The 19,591-nt window shown below is 41.7% G+C and overlaps 1 protein-coding gene across 1 annotated transcript in view; it reads right to left on the bottom strand.

The window, feature by feature from the left end:
• LOC118398302 (protein PRRC2A-like) overlaps window positions 1-13,461 on the bottom strand; it is a 49,313-nt gene extending 35,852 nt beyond the window's left edge. Inside the window, 2 exon segments of the mRNA XM_035793503.2 lie at window positions 9,934-10,085; window positions 13,323-13,461. Coding sequence (XP_035649396.2) covers window positions 9,934-10,048 — 115 coding nt within the window. The 5' untranslated portion in view covers window positions 10,049-10,085; window positions 13,323-13,461.
• Window positions 13,462-19,591: the final 6,130 nt, after the last annotated feature.

Here is a 19,591-nt window from a genome sequence, read left to right as displayed (position 1 = left end):
CTTTGGCACTCTAGATTGAATTTACAAACACACACGAAATTGTAAGATATCTAGCTATTAATTTGTTATGCTAACAAGCTAGCTAGAAGTTGCATAGAAACGGCATCAACTTACGGTAGACAGACGAAGCGCTGGTACGCTCAACTGAAAGGATACTGTTCGTTTACAGTGTACTAAAATGAAATAATAGTACATAGTATAAGTATATACTCATTAAGTATGGAGTAAACAGTATGTTTGTATGGGTATTCGAACACAGCTTTGGTGGTTCCAAACTTCTTCCATTTAAGAATGATGGATGCCACTGTGCTCTTGGGGACCTTCAATCCTTCAGGCATTTTTTGGTACCCATCCCTAGATCTGTGCCTTGACACAATCCTGTCTCAGAACTCTAAGGACAATTCCCTTGACCCCATGGCCTGGTTTTTGCTCTAACAAGCACTGTCAACAGTGGGACCTTATATAGACAGGTGTGTGCCTTTCCAAATCATGTCCAATTAATTTAATTTACCACAGGTGGACTCCAATCAAGTTGTAGAAACATCTCAAGGATGATCAATGGAAACAGGATGCACCTGAGCTCAATTGAGTCTCATAGCAAAAGGTCTGAATTCTTATGTAAATAAGGTATTTGTTTTCTTATTTTAAATACATTTGAAAATGTCTAAAACCCTGTTATCGCTTTATCATTATCGAGTAGTGTCTAGATTGAAGAGTTGTTGTCTTTTACTCCATTTTAGAATAAGGTTGTAACGTAACAAAATGTGAAAAAGGGGAAGGTATCTAAATATGTTTCGAATGCTCTGTATATACAAAAGTATGTTGAGACCCCTTCAAATTAGTGGATTCGGCTATTTCAGCCACACCCATTGCTGACCGGTGTATAAAATCTTACACAACTATGCAATCTCCATAGACAAACAATGCCAGTAAAATGGCCTTGCTGAAAAGCTCAGTGACTTTTAAAGTGGCACCGTCATATGACGCAACCTTTCCAACAAGTCAACTCGTCAACTTTCTGCCCCAATAGTTGACCAGGGCAGCTCGAAGTGTTGGGGAATAATCAGAATTGGTTGGTAACATAGGTAAGATGCTTTATATTCATCATATGTTTGTAAGTTACTTCTTATCAGAATGTTATTTTTGTATAATACTGTGGCGGGGTTGCAGTATCTGTTCTATGTCAAGACTAAGTTGCTTGGGCCGGAGAAAGGGGAGAGGTCAAGCGTGTATCTCTTGGCTCCACAATGTCTGTGTGCCAGTCAGTGTGTCTCTGTGATCTTGTCAAGATAGGATGGATTTGATATATGCCTGTTGATATGGAGGATTGGTTTATGGTTCTGAGTTTGAGAAAGGAGACAAAGCTGAACGATTTATTATGTCTATGCTGTCTGACTATGTGTGTTTTTTGCTATTAAAGGATCTCAGCTGCAATGTGTAAGGGACTCTCAGAGAATTCATTGATAGACACTGAATTGATCTGAGAGTCACAGGGTTGTGATAGAGCTCATACAATTAAAGATGGACTTTGATAACTAACTCTGACTTGTGTGTGTGGTTTGATCTCATGATTTGGTAAATAGAGGAAATGTCCACGACATAAGTGCCCTGGTAAGGTGACAGGTAGCGTTGTGGTTAGAGCGGTGGGCCAGTAACCAAAAGGTCGCTGGTTCAAATATCCAAGACGTCAAGGTGAATGCGCTCTTGAGCAAGGCATGTAAAAACCCTAATTTTATCCAGGGATGCCATACTACTATGGCTGATCATGTAAAACACCACCTTTCACTGCACCGGTGAATGTGACAAAACATTTTTTACATTATAATTGAGTTTGCATATGCCTAGACCACCAGACCATGGGGCCTGCGCCCAGCGACCACAGTTCATACAAGGCTTGTCAATCCCTTCCCATTCCTCCATAATGTTGCTTTTCAGTGAAGAAAAGGTGAATATTCAGTTAACTTTTCCTCAGACTCATCGAATGCTGAAATCATTCGAGAGACAGTTTTTTGCAATCAGCGCAATCGACTGCACCAAGCCAAAACAATTCCATCGATATTCTTTATAGGGGCCTAGATGACAGCTAATATGGCTTGTCACCATGTATTGGAGATCTCTCTTTCACTGACAGTAAGAGTCATGTATGACACCCTAAATGCTTGGTATGTTTCAGTGCAAAAGGCAGCAGATTCCAGCTGAGGACTCAGCTGTAGGCGAAGTGTCTCATTTGGTTTCACAAAAATAGCACAACACAGTGTTGTCACAATATCAACATGTTACTGAAGATCCAATACCAGGCCAAGTATCACGATACCGAGTAGCATTGCTATATCAAAGGGGGGGGAATCAGTGGAATAGCATACCCTTATGCTTGTTCCCGTTTTCTAAACATTATGAGCATGTGCTACACAAAGAAATGGTCACTGATATTCATACTTTTACTCAATACAAAATATATTGAATTGAACACTGTTCACTAGATAACTTCTTATGGCTGGAGGCAGTATTGAGTAGCTTGGATGAATAAGGTGCCCAGATTAAACTGCCTGCTACTCAGGCCCAGTTGCTAATATGTGCATATTATGCTAGTATATTTGGATAGAAATCACCCTGAAGTTTCTAAAACTGGTTGAATGATGTCTGTGAGTATGACAGAACTCATATGGCAGTCAAAAACCAGAGATAAATCCAACCCGGAAGTGGGAAATCTGAGGTTTGTAGTTTAACCTCTTGCTCCTGACACGCAGGCGTCCCATCTAGACATCTGGAAATGCAAATGCGCTACGCTAAATGCTAATAGTACTAGTTAAAACTCAAACGTTCATTAAAAATACACATGCAGGGTATTGAATTAAAGCTACACTCGTTGTGAATCCAGGCAACAAGTCAGATTTTTAAAATGCTTTTCGGCGAAAGCATGAGAAGCTATTATCTGATAGCATGTAACACCCCAAAAGACCCGCAGGGGACGTAAACAAAATAATTAGCATAGTCGTCGCTACACAAACTGCACAAATAAAATATAAAACATTCATTACCCTTGACCATCTTTGTTGGCACTCCTAGATGTCCCATAATCACTATTGGGTCTTTTTTTCCGATTAAATTGGTCCATATATAGCCTAGATATCGATCTATGAAGACTGTGTGATAAACGGGAAAAAAAACATCTTATAACGTAACGTCATTTTTAAATAAAAAAAGTTGACGATAAACTTTCACAAAACACTTCGAAATACTTTTGTAATGCAACTTTAGGTATTAGTACACGTTAATAAGCGACCAACTTGATCACGAGGCAATGTATATTCTTTAGCTGTCCGTCTGGAAATAATGTCCGGGTAAATCTCAACCAAAATATCCGGTCGGAGACCGGAAGAAATGCGCTGCCTTGCGTCTGTTTGACCAAGAAACAAATAGTAGGCAAATGACAAGACTCTAGACATCGTGTGGAAGCTGTAGGTATTGCAACCTCAGCCCCATTAAATGTGGTTCACCTTTATCAATGGGTTCAAGTCGCGCATGGATATATTTTTCCATTTTCAGTGATCAGATTTTCCTACACTTTTCGATGAAACGCACGTTCTGTTATAGTCACAGCCGTGATTTAACCAGTTTTATAAACGTCTGAGTGTTTTCTATCCACACATACTAATCATATGCATATACTATATTCCTGGCATGAGCAGCAGGGCGCTGAAATGTTGCGTGATTTTTAACAGAATGTTCGAAAAAGAAGGGGGTAGGAGTAACAGGTTAACCTAGATAGAAACAGTCTTTAGAACCTTGTTTGAGGCTTCTACTGTGAAGGAGGGGGGAATAAGAGTTGTTTGAGTAAGGGCTCTGCCAGAGTGGCATGAGCTGATCACGCGCGCTCACGTGAGAGCGACCTACATTTACATTTAAGTCATTTAGCAGACGCTCTTATCCAGAGCGACTTACAAATTGGTGCATTCACCTTATGACATCCAGTAGAACAGTCACTTTACAATAGTGCATCTAAATCTTAAAGGGGGGTGAGAAGGATTACTTATCCTTGCGTTCCATTGCAATTCTAAAGACAAAGGAATTCTCCGGTTGGAACATTATTGAAGATTTATGTTAAAAACAACCTAAAGATTGATTCTATACATCGTTTGACATGTTTCTACACTTTCGCCTGGACTTGCACGTGCCTTGTGAGTTTGGATTTGTTGACCAAACACGCTAACAAATAATGCTATTTCTGACTTCTGTTGACTACACAACATGGCGTGTATCGGTTTGGCTTGTTTTGTTGTCTGAGCGCTATACTCAGATTATTGCAGGGTGTGCTTTTTCCGTGAAGTAAAAAAAAATTGACACAGCGGTTGCATTAAGGAGAAGAGTATCTATAATCCCAAACATTTATCAATGTTTATTATGCGGCCTCCTGAGTGGCGCGCAGTGGTTAAGGGCGTTGTACTGCAGCGCCAGATGTGACACCAGAGACTCTGGGTTCGCGCCCAGGCTCTGTCGTAACCGGCCGCGACCGGGAGGTCCGTGGGGCGACGCACAATTGGCCTAGCGTCGCCCGGGTTAGGGAGGGTTTGGCCGGTAGGGAAATCCTTGTCTCATCACGCATCAGCGACTCCTGTGGCAGGCTGGGCGCAGTGCGCGCTAACCAAGGTTGCCAGGTGCACAGTGTTTCCTCCGACACATTTGTGCGGCTGGCTTCCGGGTTGGATGGCGCTGTGTTAATAAGAAGCAGTGCGGCTTGGTTGGGTTGTGTATCAGAGGACGCATGACTTTCAACCTTCGTCTCTCCCGAGCCCGTACGGGAGTTGTAGCGTTGAGACAAGATAGTAGCCACTATACAATTGGATACCACGAAATTGGGGAGAAAAGGGGGAGAGAAAAAAAATGGTATTAATATTTATTATGAGTATTTCTGTAAATTGATGTAGCTCTCTGCAAAATCACCGGATGTTTAGGAACTACTGACCCCTCTCTTTGGCTGGAAAAAAGGCTGTGTTTTCTGTGACCTAACATGATTGTTTGGTGTGCTTTCGCTGTAAAGCCTTTTTGGAATCGGACACTGTGGTGGGATTAACAACAAGTTTATCTTTAAAATGGTGTAAAATACTTGTATGTTTGAGGAATTTTAATTATGAGATTTCTGTTGTTTGAATTTGGCGCCCTTGTCATAGCGATCCCATTAGCGGGATTCAAGCCATAAGAATAATTTATTTGTTTTATTTCACCTTTATTTAACCAGGTAGGCTAGTTGAGAACAAGTTCTCATTTGCAACTGCGACCTGGTCAAGATAAAGCATAGCAGTGTGAACAGACAACACAGAGTTACACATGGAGTAAACAATAAACAAGTCAATAACACAGTAGAGAAAAAAAGAGTCTATATACATTGTGTGCAAAAGGCATGAGGAGGTAGGCGAATAATTACAATTTTGCAGATTAACACTGGAGTGATAAATGATCAGATGGTCATGTACAGGTAGAGATATTGGTGTGCAAAAGAGGAGAAAAGTAAATAAATATAAACAGTATGGGGAAGAGGTAGGTCAAATTGGGTGGGTTATTTACCGATAGACTATGTACAGCTGCAGCGATCGGGTAGCTGCTCAGATAGCATATGTTTGAAGTTGGTGAGGGAAATAAAAGTCTCCAACTTCAGCGATTTTTGCAATTCGTTCCAGTCACAGGCAGCAGAGAACTGGAACGAAAGGCGGGCAAATGAGGTGTTGGCTATAGGGATGATCAGTGAGATACACCTGCTGGAGCGCGTGCTACGGGTGGGTGTTGCCATCGTGACCAGTGAACTGAGATAAGGCGGAGCTTTACCTAGTATGGACTTGGCTCTGTCATAACCTCACATGGTCTCTCCTATCATTGCTATGCAGACGACACACAATTAATCTTCTCCTTTCCCCCTTCTGATGACCAGGTGGCGAATCGCATCTCTGCATGTCTGGCAGACATATCAGTGTGGATGACGGATCACCACCTCAAGCTGAACCTCGGCAAGACGGAGCTGCTCTTCCTCCCGGGGAAGGACTGCCCGTTCCATGATCTCGCCATCACGGTTGACAACTCCATTGTGTCCTCCTCCCAGAGCGCTAAGAACCTTGGCGTGATCCTGGACAACACCCTGTCGTTCTCAACTAACATCAAGGCGGTGGCCCGTTCCTGTAGGTTCATGCTCTACAACATCCGCAGAGTACGACCCTGCCTCACACAGGAAGCGGCGCAGGTCCTAATCCAGGCACTTGTCATCTCCCGTCTCGATTACTGCAACTCGCTGTTGGCTGGGCTCCCTGCCTGTGCCATTAAACCCCTACAACTCATCCAGAACGCCGCAGCCCGTCTGGTGTTCAACCTTCCCAAGTTCTCTCACGTCACCCCGCTCCTCCGCTCTCTCCACTGGCTTCCAGTTGAAGCTCGCATCCGCTACAAGACCATGGTGCTTGCCTACGGAGCTGTGAGGGGAACGGCACCTCAGTACCTCCAGGCTCTGATCAGGCCCTACACCCAAACAAGGGCACTGCGTTCATCCACCTCTGGCCTGCTCGCCTCCCTATCACTGAGGAAGTACAGTTCCCGCTCAGCCCAGTCAAAACTGTTCGCTGCTCTGGCCCCCCAATGGTGGAACAAACTCCCTCACGACGCCAGGACAGCGGAGTCAATCACCACCTTCCGGAGACACCTGAAACCCCACCTCTTTAAGGAATACCTAGGATAGGATAAAGTAATCCTTCTCACCCCCCCCCCTTAAAAGATTTAGATGCACTATTGTAAAGTGGCTGTTCCACTGGATGTTCGATTCCCGGGACCACCCATACGTAGAATGTATGCACACATGACTGTAAGTCGCTTTGGATAAAAGCGTCTGCTAAATGGCATATATTATTATTATATTATTGTGAATGCACCAATTTGTAAGTCGCTCTGGATAAGAGCGTCTGCTAAATGACTTAAATGAAATGGAAATGGACTTGTAGATGACCTGGAGCCAGTGGGTCTGGCGACGAATATGTAGCGAGGGCCAGCCGACTAGAGCATACAGGTCGCAGTGGTGGGTGGTATAAGGTGCTTTAGTAACAAAACGGATTGCACTGTGATAAACTGCATCCAGTTTGCTGAGTAGAGTGTTGGAAGATATTTTGTAGATGACATCGCCGAAGTCGAGGATCGGTAGGTTTTACTAGGGTAAGTTTGGCGGCGTGAGTGAAGGAGGCTTTGTTGAGGAATAGAAAGCAGACTCTAGATTTTATTTTAGATTGGAGATGTTTGATATGGAGATGTTTGATATGAGTCTGGAAGGAGAGTTTACAGTCTAGCCAGACACCTAGGTACTTGTCCACATATTCAAGGTCGGAACCATCCAGGGTGGTGATGCTCGTCGGGCGTGCGTGTGCAGGCAGCGAACGGTTGAAAAGCATGCATTTGGTTTTACTAGCGTTTAAGAGCAGTTGGAGGCCACGGAAGGAGTGTTGTATGGCATTGAAGCTCGTTTGGAGGTTAGATAGCACAGTGTCCAAGGACGGGCCGGAAGTATACAGAATGGTGTTGATTGCGTAGAAGTGAATCAGGGAATCGCCCGCAGCAAGAGCAACATCATTGAAATATACAGAGAAAAGAGTCGGCCCGAGAATTGAACCCTGTGGCACCCCCATAGAGACTGCCAGAGGACCGGAAAGCATGCCCTCCAAGTTGACACACTGAACTCTGTCTGCAAAGTAGTTGGTGAACCAGGCAAGGCAGTCATCAGAAAAACCGCGGCTACTGAGTCTGCCGATAAGAATATGGTGATTGACAGAGTCAAAAGCCTTGGCAAGGTCGATGAAGACGGCTGCACAGTACTGTCTTTTATCGATGGCGGTTATGATATTGTTTAGTACCTTGAGCGTGGCTGAGGCGCACCCGTGACCGGCTCGGAAAACAGATTGCACAGCGGAGAAGGTACGGTGGGATTCGAGATGGTCAGTGACCTGTTTGTTGACTTGGCTTTCGAAGACCTTAGATAGACAGGGCAGGATGGATATAGGTCTGTAACAGTTTGGGTCCAGGGTGTCTCCCCCTTTGAAGAGGGGGATGACTGCGGCAGCTTTCCAATCCTTGGGGATTTCAGACGATATGAAAGAGAGGTTGAACAGGCTGGTAATAGGGGTTGCGACAATGGCGGCGGATAGTTTCAGAAATAGCTGATTTGTACGGGTCCACGTTTTGCAGCTCTTTCAGAACATCTGCTATCTGGATTTGGGTAAAGGAGAACCTGGAGAGGCTTGGGCAAGTAGCTGTTAGGGGGCGGAGGTGTTGGCCAAGGTTGGAGTAGCCAGGAGGAAGGCATGGCCAGCCGTTGAGAAATGCTTGTTGAAGTTTTCGATAATCATGGATTTATCGGTGGTGACCGTGTTACCGAGCCTCAGTGCAGTGGGCAGCTGGGAGGAGGTGCTCTTGTTCTCCATGGACTTCACAGTGTCCCAGAACTTAACACAACACTGCATAGAACGGGTTATTTTCTCATACACTGAACAAAAATATTAACGCAACATGTAAAGGGTTGGTCCCATGTTTCATGAGCTGAAGGGAAAAAATCCCCTACGTTTTCATTAGCACAAAAAGCTCTCTCAAATTCTGTGTAAAAATGTGTTTATATCCCTGTTCGTGAGCATTTCTCCTTTGCCAGATAATCCATCCACCTGACAGGTGTGGCATATCATGAAGCTGATTAATTAAGAGTCTAAGCCCCGTCTAAGCCGGGAGACAGGTTCTAAGAAACTACAGTGCATCCGATAAGTATTCAAACCCCTTGACTTTTTCAAAATTTTGTGACATTACACCCAACCTGACTTGTAGCATCATACCCAAGAAGTCTTGAGGCTGTAATCACTGCCAAAGGTGCTTCAACAAAGTACTGGGTAAAGGGTATGAATAATTATGTAAATGTGATGTTTAAGTTATTTTATTTATTTTTTAGTTGCAAAAGAAATCTGAAACTGTTTTTGCTTTCGCATTATAGGGTATTGTGTGTAGATTGATGAGGGGGGGGACTATCTAATTCATTTTAGAATAAGGCTGGAAGGTAACAAAATATGAAAAAAGTAATGGGGTCTGAATGTTGTTTCAAGGTCATACCAAGGATCATTTTGCTATTTGATTTAGAATTTTAAGACCCGTTGAAGTATAAAAAAAATATATATAACAATTATTTGACAAAAAAATGTTTTGGGGCCCACCTGCTATTAGCCCACACAAATCAGGTGAACAACAGATTCACTACATGGAACAACAGATCACAAAAGTCCCAAAACAAATCAAAAGGAAGTTTGTTTTGAAGTGTCTGTCATATGAGAGATCAGGAAACTTTTTTTGTTGTTTAACCCCTTGTTTTTGGTCACTAAACTGTCTCCATATATACTGCCATACAATTTTTCATAGGCCGATGTGGAGGAAAGTTTGATTTCAGAGGGGGCGTGAACATCGACCTTGGGGTTAAACAGCATGATCATTACACGGGTGTGCTGGGGACAATAAAATGCCACTCTTAAATCTGCAGTTGTCACACAACACAATGCCACACGTCTCAAGAATCTGTTTTCTTTTAAATCAATAACCGAGTTTAAGTGATCAAAGGGGGAAAAAATAATGTAGGCATTCATATGTAATGGGGACACAATAACTCCAATTATTGTGAAGGATGTATTTGATGCAATGTGCAAAAAAAAGTGGACTAGGTGTGCATGCACAACCAAGTCGGCCCATAGATCTTATATTGACAAAATTAGTGCATAATATTATAACTTGTATCAACAAGAACAATCAAACTATGATCAGAACACGACGGTCCGATCGGGACACCTCCCATCAACACCTGACATTGTTAGACTTTTAAAAAGGGAGGCTTTGCACTATCCACACACAGAAAACTTGGACAACGGAAACGAGAATACTCACCAACAGGCTTTTGTGCTTCAAGGCTCTTTCCTTTGTAGGTATCAAACAGGTTGAGAGACGCATACTTGGATTTGCCATCCTTCCCCTTTGCAGTTTGCCCAGAGCGCTCTGACATTGCGCTGTCCGCTCATTGAGTATGGTGAGCCCTGAGACTGGGAGAGAGAGAAAGAAATGGAGACATTTGATGCAGCACTGTACGTGAAGGTAAATGTGGTGTTGAGTTCACGCAGGTATCTAAACAAAACACGTCCAGATATCCAGTCTTTGGTTTGCAGTGTGTGCGTGACAAAGTTTGTAGTGTGGACAGAGAGGGAGAAGACCGTGCTCAGGACAGGTCAGCAGCATTACAGAGACCTGTGTGTGAGCAGAGCTAGTACATTGCCATAAACATGTCAACACAGGAAATACTGTACCGAGAGAATAATACAATCCATGGCACAGTTGCCATGGTGATGCATTATAAATGATGTTCAGTTCTACTAGGTTTGCCTTGAGAGGGGTTGCCTCCATGGCAACACCAGGGTTGAGCCAATTTTACTGCTCACCAATACAATCCACTGGGTTGACATCTGTCCAATTCAAAGATTTGGTGACAGCTAGAGGTGTTATGCGTATGTATACTGAACAAAAATATAACACTCAAAACTTTCAAAGATTTTACTGAGTTCATAGAAGGAAATCAGTCAATTAAAATAAATAAATTAGGCCCTAATCTACAGATTTTTCAAGAGGAGCAGTCATGGGTGGGCAAGGGGGGGGCATAGGCCCACCCACTGAGGAGCCAGGCCCAGTCTATCAGAAAAAAAAAAAATGTAAATCACACAAAATGGCTTTATTACAGACAGAAATATTCCTCAGCACCCCCCCACCCACTTCTCAGATGATCCCACAGGTGAAGTAGACAGATGTGGAGGTCCAAGGCTGGCGTGAATACACGTGGTCTGCAGTTGTGAGGCTGGTTGGACATAACATAATTTTAGATAATTTTGTATTGAGGCAACTTATGGTAGAGAAATTAACAAATTATCTGGCAACAGCTCTGGTGGGCATTCCTGCAGTCAGCATGCCAATTGCATGCTCCCTCAAAACTTGCGACATCTGTGGCATTGTGTTGTGTCAGAAAACTGCACATTTTTGAGAGGCCTTTTATTGTCCCCAGCACAAGGTGTCCCTGGGTTAAGATCATACCGTTTAATCAGTTTCTTGATATGCCACATCTGTCAGGTGGATTCATTATCTTGGCAAATGAGAAATACTCACTAACATGGATGTAAACAACTTCGTGCACACAATTTGAGAGAGATGTAACATTTCTGCGGTATTTTATTTTACCTCATTAAAACATGGGACCAACACCTTACATGTTGCGATTGATTATATTTTAGTTTGGTACAAACCCTGTCAAACATTTACAAAAACAATCTCAGTCTTGTAGGCAGTGCCATCTTGTTAGAGGTAAATGTTGCCCTCAATGTCATTTAACAAGATGGAGATAAATTGGAAGATGCACAATGAGTTGAGGAAATCAAATGAATATATGCTTATCGGAGGTCCTCTGTAGCTCAGGTGGTAGAGCATAGTATTTGCAATGCCATGATAGTTATGTGTTCTTTCATAGTTGCTGTCTTCACTAGTATTCTAGTAAAATAAAATGTAAAACCCCTGGAATGAGTAAGTGTATCCAAACTTTTGTGTGTGTGAGATATATATACATATATACACACACACACATAATATATATAGTGATCCTGCCCATTTTCTGGCAAGATTGTCAGAGCTCAACATTTCAGTAACATGTTCTGGCAAGATTGAAATAAACTGTAACTGTTTATGCTGTAACTGAAATGTTGAGCTCTGACAATCTTGCCAGAAAATGGGCAACATGACTATACTGTGATTTCATGTAGTTATATCAAGAGAGAAGGAGCAGTGACAAGCCTTGACACAGTTATGGTCCATGGCAAGTACACAGCATAAACAGTGTCATGTTAGATGGGTATTCAATAGTGCACTGCAAACCACAAGAGCAATTGACAAGATAATTTGACACATTTAAAGACTGCAACAATAAAGACAGGAAGGAACCCATCAATAACTATGCCAGATGATGAATCAAGAATGTTTTCAATGCACGATTGTATTTAGTGAAGATTGCCTTAATGATTTAAATATACTTGAAAGTCATACGATTGTCTCAAAAGCTACAAAATAGCAGTGAACCTCGTGTGCCTCAATAGCCCAATGAGATTAGAAAATTAGGTCGTGGGATGGCCGGCAAATTGCATGTTGTGCGGGGATTAACAGGGCAGCTATGGAAGCCATCGCTACAATACACCAGGAAAGGGCCTTTAACACATAAAGGAGTTCAGGACCAGCCACAGCCTGTCATCATCAGCATCATAACCGCTAACACAGTACACTCAACGGCAATAGTCAAACAAAACACAGTACACTCAACGGCAATGGTCAAACAAACACACATCCCAAGAATACGCTTAAACAAAAACGGTTGTTAGCACATATAATTCACTGTAGCCAACGTTAGCTCAGTGAACAGCTAGCTAGGTAGTTAATGCGGCCTCCATATTCACGTTGGGGGGCTGCGATGTTTCGTAATGCATATCCAGTTGGTGAAATTAATTTAGTTGCATTCCTCGTGGAATCAGTGGATACGTCAATCATAACTCACATTTAATGCGATAATAAGGATCGTATAAAGCCCAAATACTAGGAACTAGGCGATTTGGCAAATTATTTCATTAAGATCAAACAAAATGGCGGTGCGGGTAGGCCCATCTTTAGAACAAACCGGTGAGCAATGAATCTAGCTAGTTAGCTAACGTTACTTGCGTTGACGATACGAACGTTGAACATTCACCCACGTTGTGAAAACACAATTGGCTGTTGTGTAACCAGATTATTGTATAACTATCGAATCGAAAATAGTAACCTAGCCATCTCCAATATATCTTCCTACAACTCGTCCTGTTAAGAACCAAACCAGACAGCAATTGAGCAGATTGTTAAACAACACTATTCTCGCTAGCGAGTGACTGTTAGCCGACGCTAACATTAGCTAGCTAACTAAGGTTACCTCATTAGCAAACATCTATTGCGGTTGCCATCGTTACATATCCACTATAATATAACTAGTTTTTTTTTTACATCAGGAAATACAATATGTAGCTACTAACCTGGTCTTGTCCCGACTTGTCTCGAGGTTGTACGGCAGAATAATGTAATCACGTTAGCTTACTACACTAGCTTATTGCTCACGCTGGTGCTATAAAGTAACGTTTACCCTAGCTTGCTCGCTGAAACTACAAATGTATTTATATTATAAAACCAGAGAGGGGATACTGTAGATTGACGTGTGTAAAGCGGCTTACTTGTACTCCTTTTTCTTTTTTCACAAAACAAAATAAAAATATTACAGGAGAACTTGATCCGTCACTACAAGAGCCGTCAACGGCTACTACAGACCGTAGTGCAGAGGGGGGCGGAGGGCACGCAAAGAGGGCGGGGTCAGATTAAAATAATGAGTTCCGAATCCGCATTTTGGCCTATCAGATCTAAAATGTTGGATTATTTTCAATTTGCATGGATTTAAATCACGCCCTGTACCCTACATTGTCATGTCGTGGAAACATTTACGTAATGTATTTGTAGCAGTTCATCCAGTGAACAGTCTACTGTTGCCGCGTTCAAAACAACTGGGAACTCGGGAAAAATGTGGTCAGACGAGGGAAACTAATTTTGAATGGTCATCCCAACTCTAATTTCCAACTGGGGATCTCGGACCACTTTCGAGAACTTCGACTGTCGTACTTGAAGATCACTGATTTAACCTCATATTTTTCCCGAGTCCCCAGTTGTTTTGAACGCACTGTTTATCGTGTCACACTTGTCTGGCTGCTATTTATGAACACTAAAACAAAATAAAGTGCGTGTTTTTCATTCTCACTATAATGCAATTCAATAGTTTATGGTTTATCCCTCTTGATCATCTCTCATGCATGACCATATAATTAAAGGAGAAGTTCACCCATGTTTACATGTTCAATCTTTCTGTGCTTGTAGCTGATCACCCAAAGAGTTTTTAAATATTTTGTTTCATTACAGAAAAAAAATGGTTGTCACATTGCCATTGATTACAATGCATTATGAAAATGTGTCTAAAACATGTTAGAATACGCTCCAAAACACTCCAAACCTATTGTTGATTGGTGTGTTGTGAGTTGGCTTTGAGTGTTTTGTAGCGGTTTTTAACATGTTCAACCTGTTAAACTCTGAGCGGAGTTTAAGTGGTACCCACTCTGTCAATTTTGGTCAGAGGCCGTAAATCACCAGCTATGGTTAGTGGTGTAAAGTAATTAAGTAAAAATACGTTAAAGTACTGCTTAAATCGTTTTTTTTTTATCTGTACTTCTTTTACTTTTACTCCACTACATTCCTAAAGAAAATCATGTACTTTTTACTTCATACATTTTCCTTGACACCCAAAAGTTCTCGTTGCATTTTGAATGCTTAGCAGGCACGAAAATGATCCAATTCACACACCTATCAAGATAACATCCCTGGTCATCCCTACTGCCTCTGATCTGTCGGATTTCCCAAACATAAATGCTTCGTTTGTAAATTATGTCAGTGTTGTAGTGTGCCCCTGGCTATCAGCAAATTAAAACAAACACAAGAAAATCATGCTGTCATGCTGCTTAATATAAGGAAAGTGAAATGATTCATACTTTTACTTTTGATACTTAAGTATATTTTAGCAATTACATTTACGTTTGATACTTAAGTATGTTTAAAAGCAAATACTTTTAGATTTTTATTTTTACTCAAGTAGTATTTTACTTGGTGGCTTTCACTTATACTTGAGTCATTTTCTATTAAAGGTATCTTTACTAATGTATGACAATTGAGTACTTTTTCCACCAGTGGCAATGGTCATGTTCAATTTAGATCAAGTCACCAAAAGTGTAAACATTTTGTATGCATGGAAAGGGTACACCCTGGTGGTCATCGTAATGCAACACATTTCTTTTCCATCCACATTTAATGTGTCATTACCTTGAATTTGTCCTCCATATGCGTCATTCATTTATTTCACTTGTTTCCAGTCGGAAAATACATTGTAAAAGAAGTTTGAAGTTTCTTTGCCTGTCTGTGTGTAATTTCTTTTTGAAAGCCCCGGTCACTAGTGTCATTTTAAAATGTAAAGCTTAAAAATCAGTTCAGCCATTTTCGCAGTGAGGTACTACCAGTGTTTTATATCTTATGACTATCAAGGGGTGCTGTGTTGAACCCACCATACCTAAATCTTTGCACTCCCTCACTATTGTAAAAAATATTTTGAAAGCTATAGAAATGCATTTATTAATCAAATCAAGCAGTTGCCATACCAAGCTGTGATGCAGCCAGTCGATGCTCTCAATGGTGCAGCTGTAGAACTTTTTGAGGATCTGAAGGCCCATGCCAAATCTTTTCAGCCTCCTGAGGAGGAAGAGGCATTGTCGTGTCTTCTTCACTACTGTGTGTTGGTGTGTGTTGACCATGTTAATTCTTTAGTGATGTGGACCTCGAGGAACTTGAATCTCTCGAACCACTCCACTACAATCTCGTCGATGTGGATGGGGCGTGCTCAGCAGCCAGTTTCCTGTATTGCACGATCAGGTCCTTTGCCTTGCTGACATTGAGGGAGATGTTGTTGTTCTGGCACCACAATGCCAGGTCACTCACCTTCTCTCTATATGAGAGAAGGTGAGGTCCTTCTGTAGCTCAGTTGGTAGAGCATGGCGCTTGTAACGCCAGGGTAGTGGGTTCGATCCCCGGGACCACCCATACGTAGAATGTATGCACACATGACTGTAAGTCGCTTTGGATAAAAGCGTCTGCTAAATGGCATATATATATGAGGTCTCATCGTCTCTATATGAGGTCCAGGGTGTCTAGGATGATGGTGTTGATGTGAGCCATGACCAGATTTTCAAAGTATTTCATGGCTACAAATCAAATCAAATGTATTTATATAGCCCTTTGTACATCAGCTGATATCTCAAAGTGCTGTACAGAAACCCAGCCTAAAACCCCAAACAGAAAGCAATGCAGGTGTCGAAGCACGGTGGCTAGGAAAAACTCCCTAGGAAGGCCAAAACCTAGGAAGAAACCGAGAGAGGAACCAGGTTATGAGGGGTGGCCGGGCGGAGATTATAACAGAACATGGCCAAGATGTTCAAATGTTCATAAATGCCCAGCATGGCTACAGATATGAGTACTATGGGGCGATAGTCATTCAGACAGGTTACCTTGGCTTTCTTGGGCACAGGGACTATAGTGGCCTGCTTGAAACCTGTACGTATTACAGAGAGAGGTTGAGAGGTTGAAAATGAAGACACCTGCCAGCTGGTCAGCTCATGCTCTGAGTACGCATGTAATCTGTGAGAGCTTGCCACATCCAACGAGTGTCAGAGCCGGTGTAGTAGTCCTGTATTGACGTTTTGCCTGTTTGATGGCTCGTCGGAGGTCATAGTGGGATTTCATATAAGTGTCCAGATTAGTGTCCTGCTCCTTAAAAGCGTCAGCTTTTGTGCTCAGTGCGGCTGTTGCCTGTAATCCATGGCTTCTGGTTGGGATATGTACGTACGGTCACTGTGGGGATGACGTCGCCGATGCACTTATTAATGAAGCTGGTGACTGATGTAGTAAACTCCTCAATGTTATCGGATGAATCCCAGAATATATTCCAGTCTGTGCTAGCGAAACAGTCATGTAGCTTTGTGTCGTGACTTTACTTTCATTAATCTGATGACTGTTATTTATTTAATCCACTAACTATGTTTAATTGTTACCCAATTAAATTAATCATGTAACAATTAACTCATTAGGATTTGGGGAACCACAGAAGAGGTTGTTTAAAGAGTTACCATCTCCCGAATTAAACTCTATAAGGTCTTCTTTACCTATTACATCGATAAACAGTAATCTTATTAATCATTTTATGAACAATCGTAATCTTCTTGGATCTGCAAAAACTCCAGCCTTGCTCATGATTCAGTACTACACAAATGAATCAGCTGTACCAGTGATTGTCTGAGAGGGGAGTTTGTCGCCTTGATAGTCAGGATTTAGACCACTTTAGATGTGGGCTGTGGCTCCCCGTCTTTCCTGGTCTAAAGAAAGATGAGTTTATTTCTTCACCTCGTGTTGAAGTTCAACGTTCCTACCATTTCAAACATGTAGCTACCACTCCACGCTTTTCTGGTCTAAAGGTTGATTTCTCTTCCAAGCCTTTATGCACTCTTGGTCAAAAGGGTGTTCCGTCATGCTGACAAACTCTCTGACCTAACTCCGGGGTGGGGCTAGTTACTGTGCAAAGTATTATCAAAAACAATTATTTTATTAGAAAAGTAAAATCACATTCATATCTTAACAAAAATACTTTTGTCATGTTCATATTATATGCACAAGATATTGGATGAAACTTGACAGATAAAGGGGATATACTTTTCAAGTTACAATATTTCCATTATATAGTTTTTAATAACATCACAAAATGAAAACCAATATTACATTTGTTTTCCATAGTTCCCCACTGACCAATCCCCACATTGTTACGTTAGAAATATTGTTTCCTGTAGTCACTTTTTGGAAGTTAGAGTTTTGGTGGAAACAAGTCTGTGAAACAAAGGCACATTCCTCTCACCAATACTGGAGATTAGAGAGAGAGTCCTCTCCTGCTTAATTTATGACCGGGTGTGGAGGTGTCAAAGCCCCCACACCAGTTCCCTCCTTCCCTTTGCGGGTGAGAGATGGTCTGGTTATTGTCAGCCACTGCCAAGCTGATCTGACCCATTTTGATCCTCACAGGACAGTCATGACATTAGCATCCGATCCACTTCATCGGACCACTTACGAATTGAGCGCGTCACTGGAACTTCCTGTTTAAGTTTTTGCTTGTAAGCAGGAATCAGAAGGATATGGTCAGATTTGCCAAAGGGAGGATGAGGGAGATCTTTGTATGCGTTTCTGCATTTGGAGGACAGGTGATCTAGAGCTTTGTTGCTTCTAGTTGCACGGGTGACATGCTAGTAAAAAAGATGTAAAACGGATTTCAGTTTCTCTTCATTCAAATCACCAGCCACGAGAAGCACCACCTCTGGATGTGCATTTTCGTGTTTGCTTACAGCCCTATACAGCTCGTTGAGTGCGGTCTTAGTGCCAGCATCGGTTTGTGGTGGTAAACAGACAGCTTCGAATATTAGATATTCTAACTCAGGCCAGCAAAAACTTGAAACTTCCTTAAGATTAGAGATTGTGCACCAGCTGTTAACAAAGAGACACATCCCACCTCCTCTCAAGGAAAAGCCAGTGAGGTGTATATTATCCATGTCCTTGTTAAGCCACGATTCCGAGAAACACAGGATATTACAGTACTTCGGGTCCCATTGACAGGATAGTTTCGAACGGAGCTCGTCCAGTTTGTTCTGTAGTGATTGTACATTCGCCAACAAAACAGAGGGCAATGACGGTCTTGATGCTTGCTGATGTAGTCTTCATCCATATCGAGGTTAGTGATCATTGTTCTGATGTCCAGAAGTTTTCGTTCATAGGAAATGATGGCGGAGACATTATGTACAAAAAAAGTTAAGATCAGCGTAAAAAAAAACACACAAAATAGCAAAATTGGTCAGGAGACATTAAGATGGCAGCAATTCACTGCAGCCAGCGTCACCTTGTTTTTTGTCTACATACATTTTTGCCATGTTTATTCTATTAGACACCTTAATGCATACTTTTAAATGATATTATGTGAGCTAAACATAAAAAATAAAAAAATAAAGAAACACTTTCCTTAAGGTATAATGTTAAGAGATTACTAGTGCTACTCTCCCCACTACAACAAAAGATACTTGAAAACTTCTTCAGGCTAGGGTCTTTTTTTCTGAATTTCCGCCGGACTGATGTGCCCAAAGTAAACTGCCTGTTACTCAGGCCCAGAAGCCAGGAGAGGCATATAATTGGCACCATTAGATATAAAACACTTTGAAGTTTGTAGAAATGTATGAGACTATAACACAATTGACATGGTAGGAAAAAATCCAAAGAAAAACCATCCAGAAAAAAAACAGAAAAATTGAGAGCCCATGCTCTTGCAATGGAAAGCATAGGGGCATATGCAATTCCAGCTCCCAGATTGCAATTCCTTTGGCTTCCAATAGATGTCAACAGTCTTTGTTCAAGGTTTCAGGCTTGTAACTTGAATAATGAAGATGAAATATGAGTTTTAGTAGACAACACCAGTTTGGAAATCCCTGTTTCAGCACGCAACGAAGAAGACACACACTTGCAAATTTTATTTTCCTATTGAAGAGACTTCTTTCCGTATGAAATATTATAGTTTAATTACATTTTAGGGTACCTGCGGAATAGATAGAAATGTATTTTGACTTGTTGAACCAAAGTGTAGGTGTAGTTTTTCAGATTCCTTTCTCTGCATGTTGAACGAGTGGATTACTCAAATCGATGGCGCCAACTAAATTGACTTTTTGGGATATAAAGAAGGATTATATCTAACGAAATGACACTAAAAATTGTGATTTTATGAAGCCTGTACCGGTGGAAAAAATGTTGATGTAGTGCGCCTTCCTCAAACAAT

Source organism: Oncorhynchus keta, chromosome 19 (genome assembly GCF_023373465.1).
Source record: "Oncorhynchus keta strain PuntledgeMale-10-30-2019 chromosome 19, Oket_V2, whole genome shotgun sequence".
Taxonomy (NCBI): Eukaryota; Metazoa; Chordata; class Actinopteri; order Salmoniformes; family Salmonidae; genus Oncorhynchus; species Oncorhynchus keta.
This window is presented reverse-complemented; position numbering and strand designations above follow the sequence as displayed.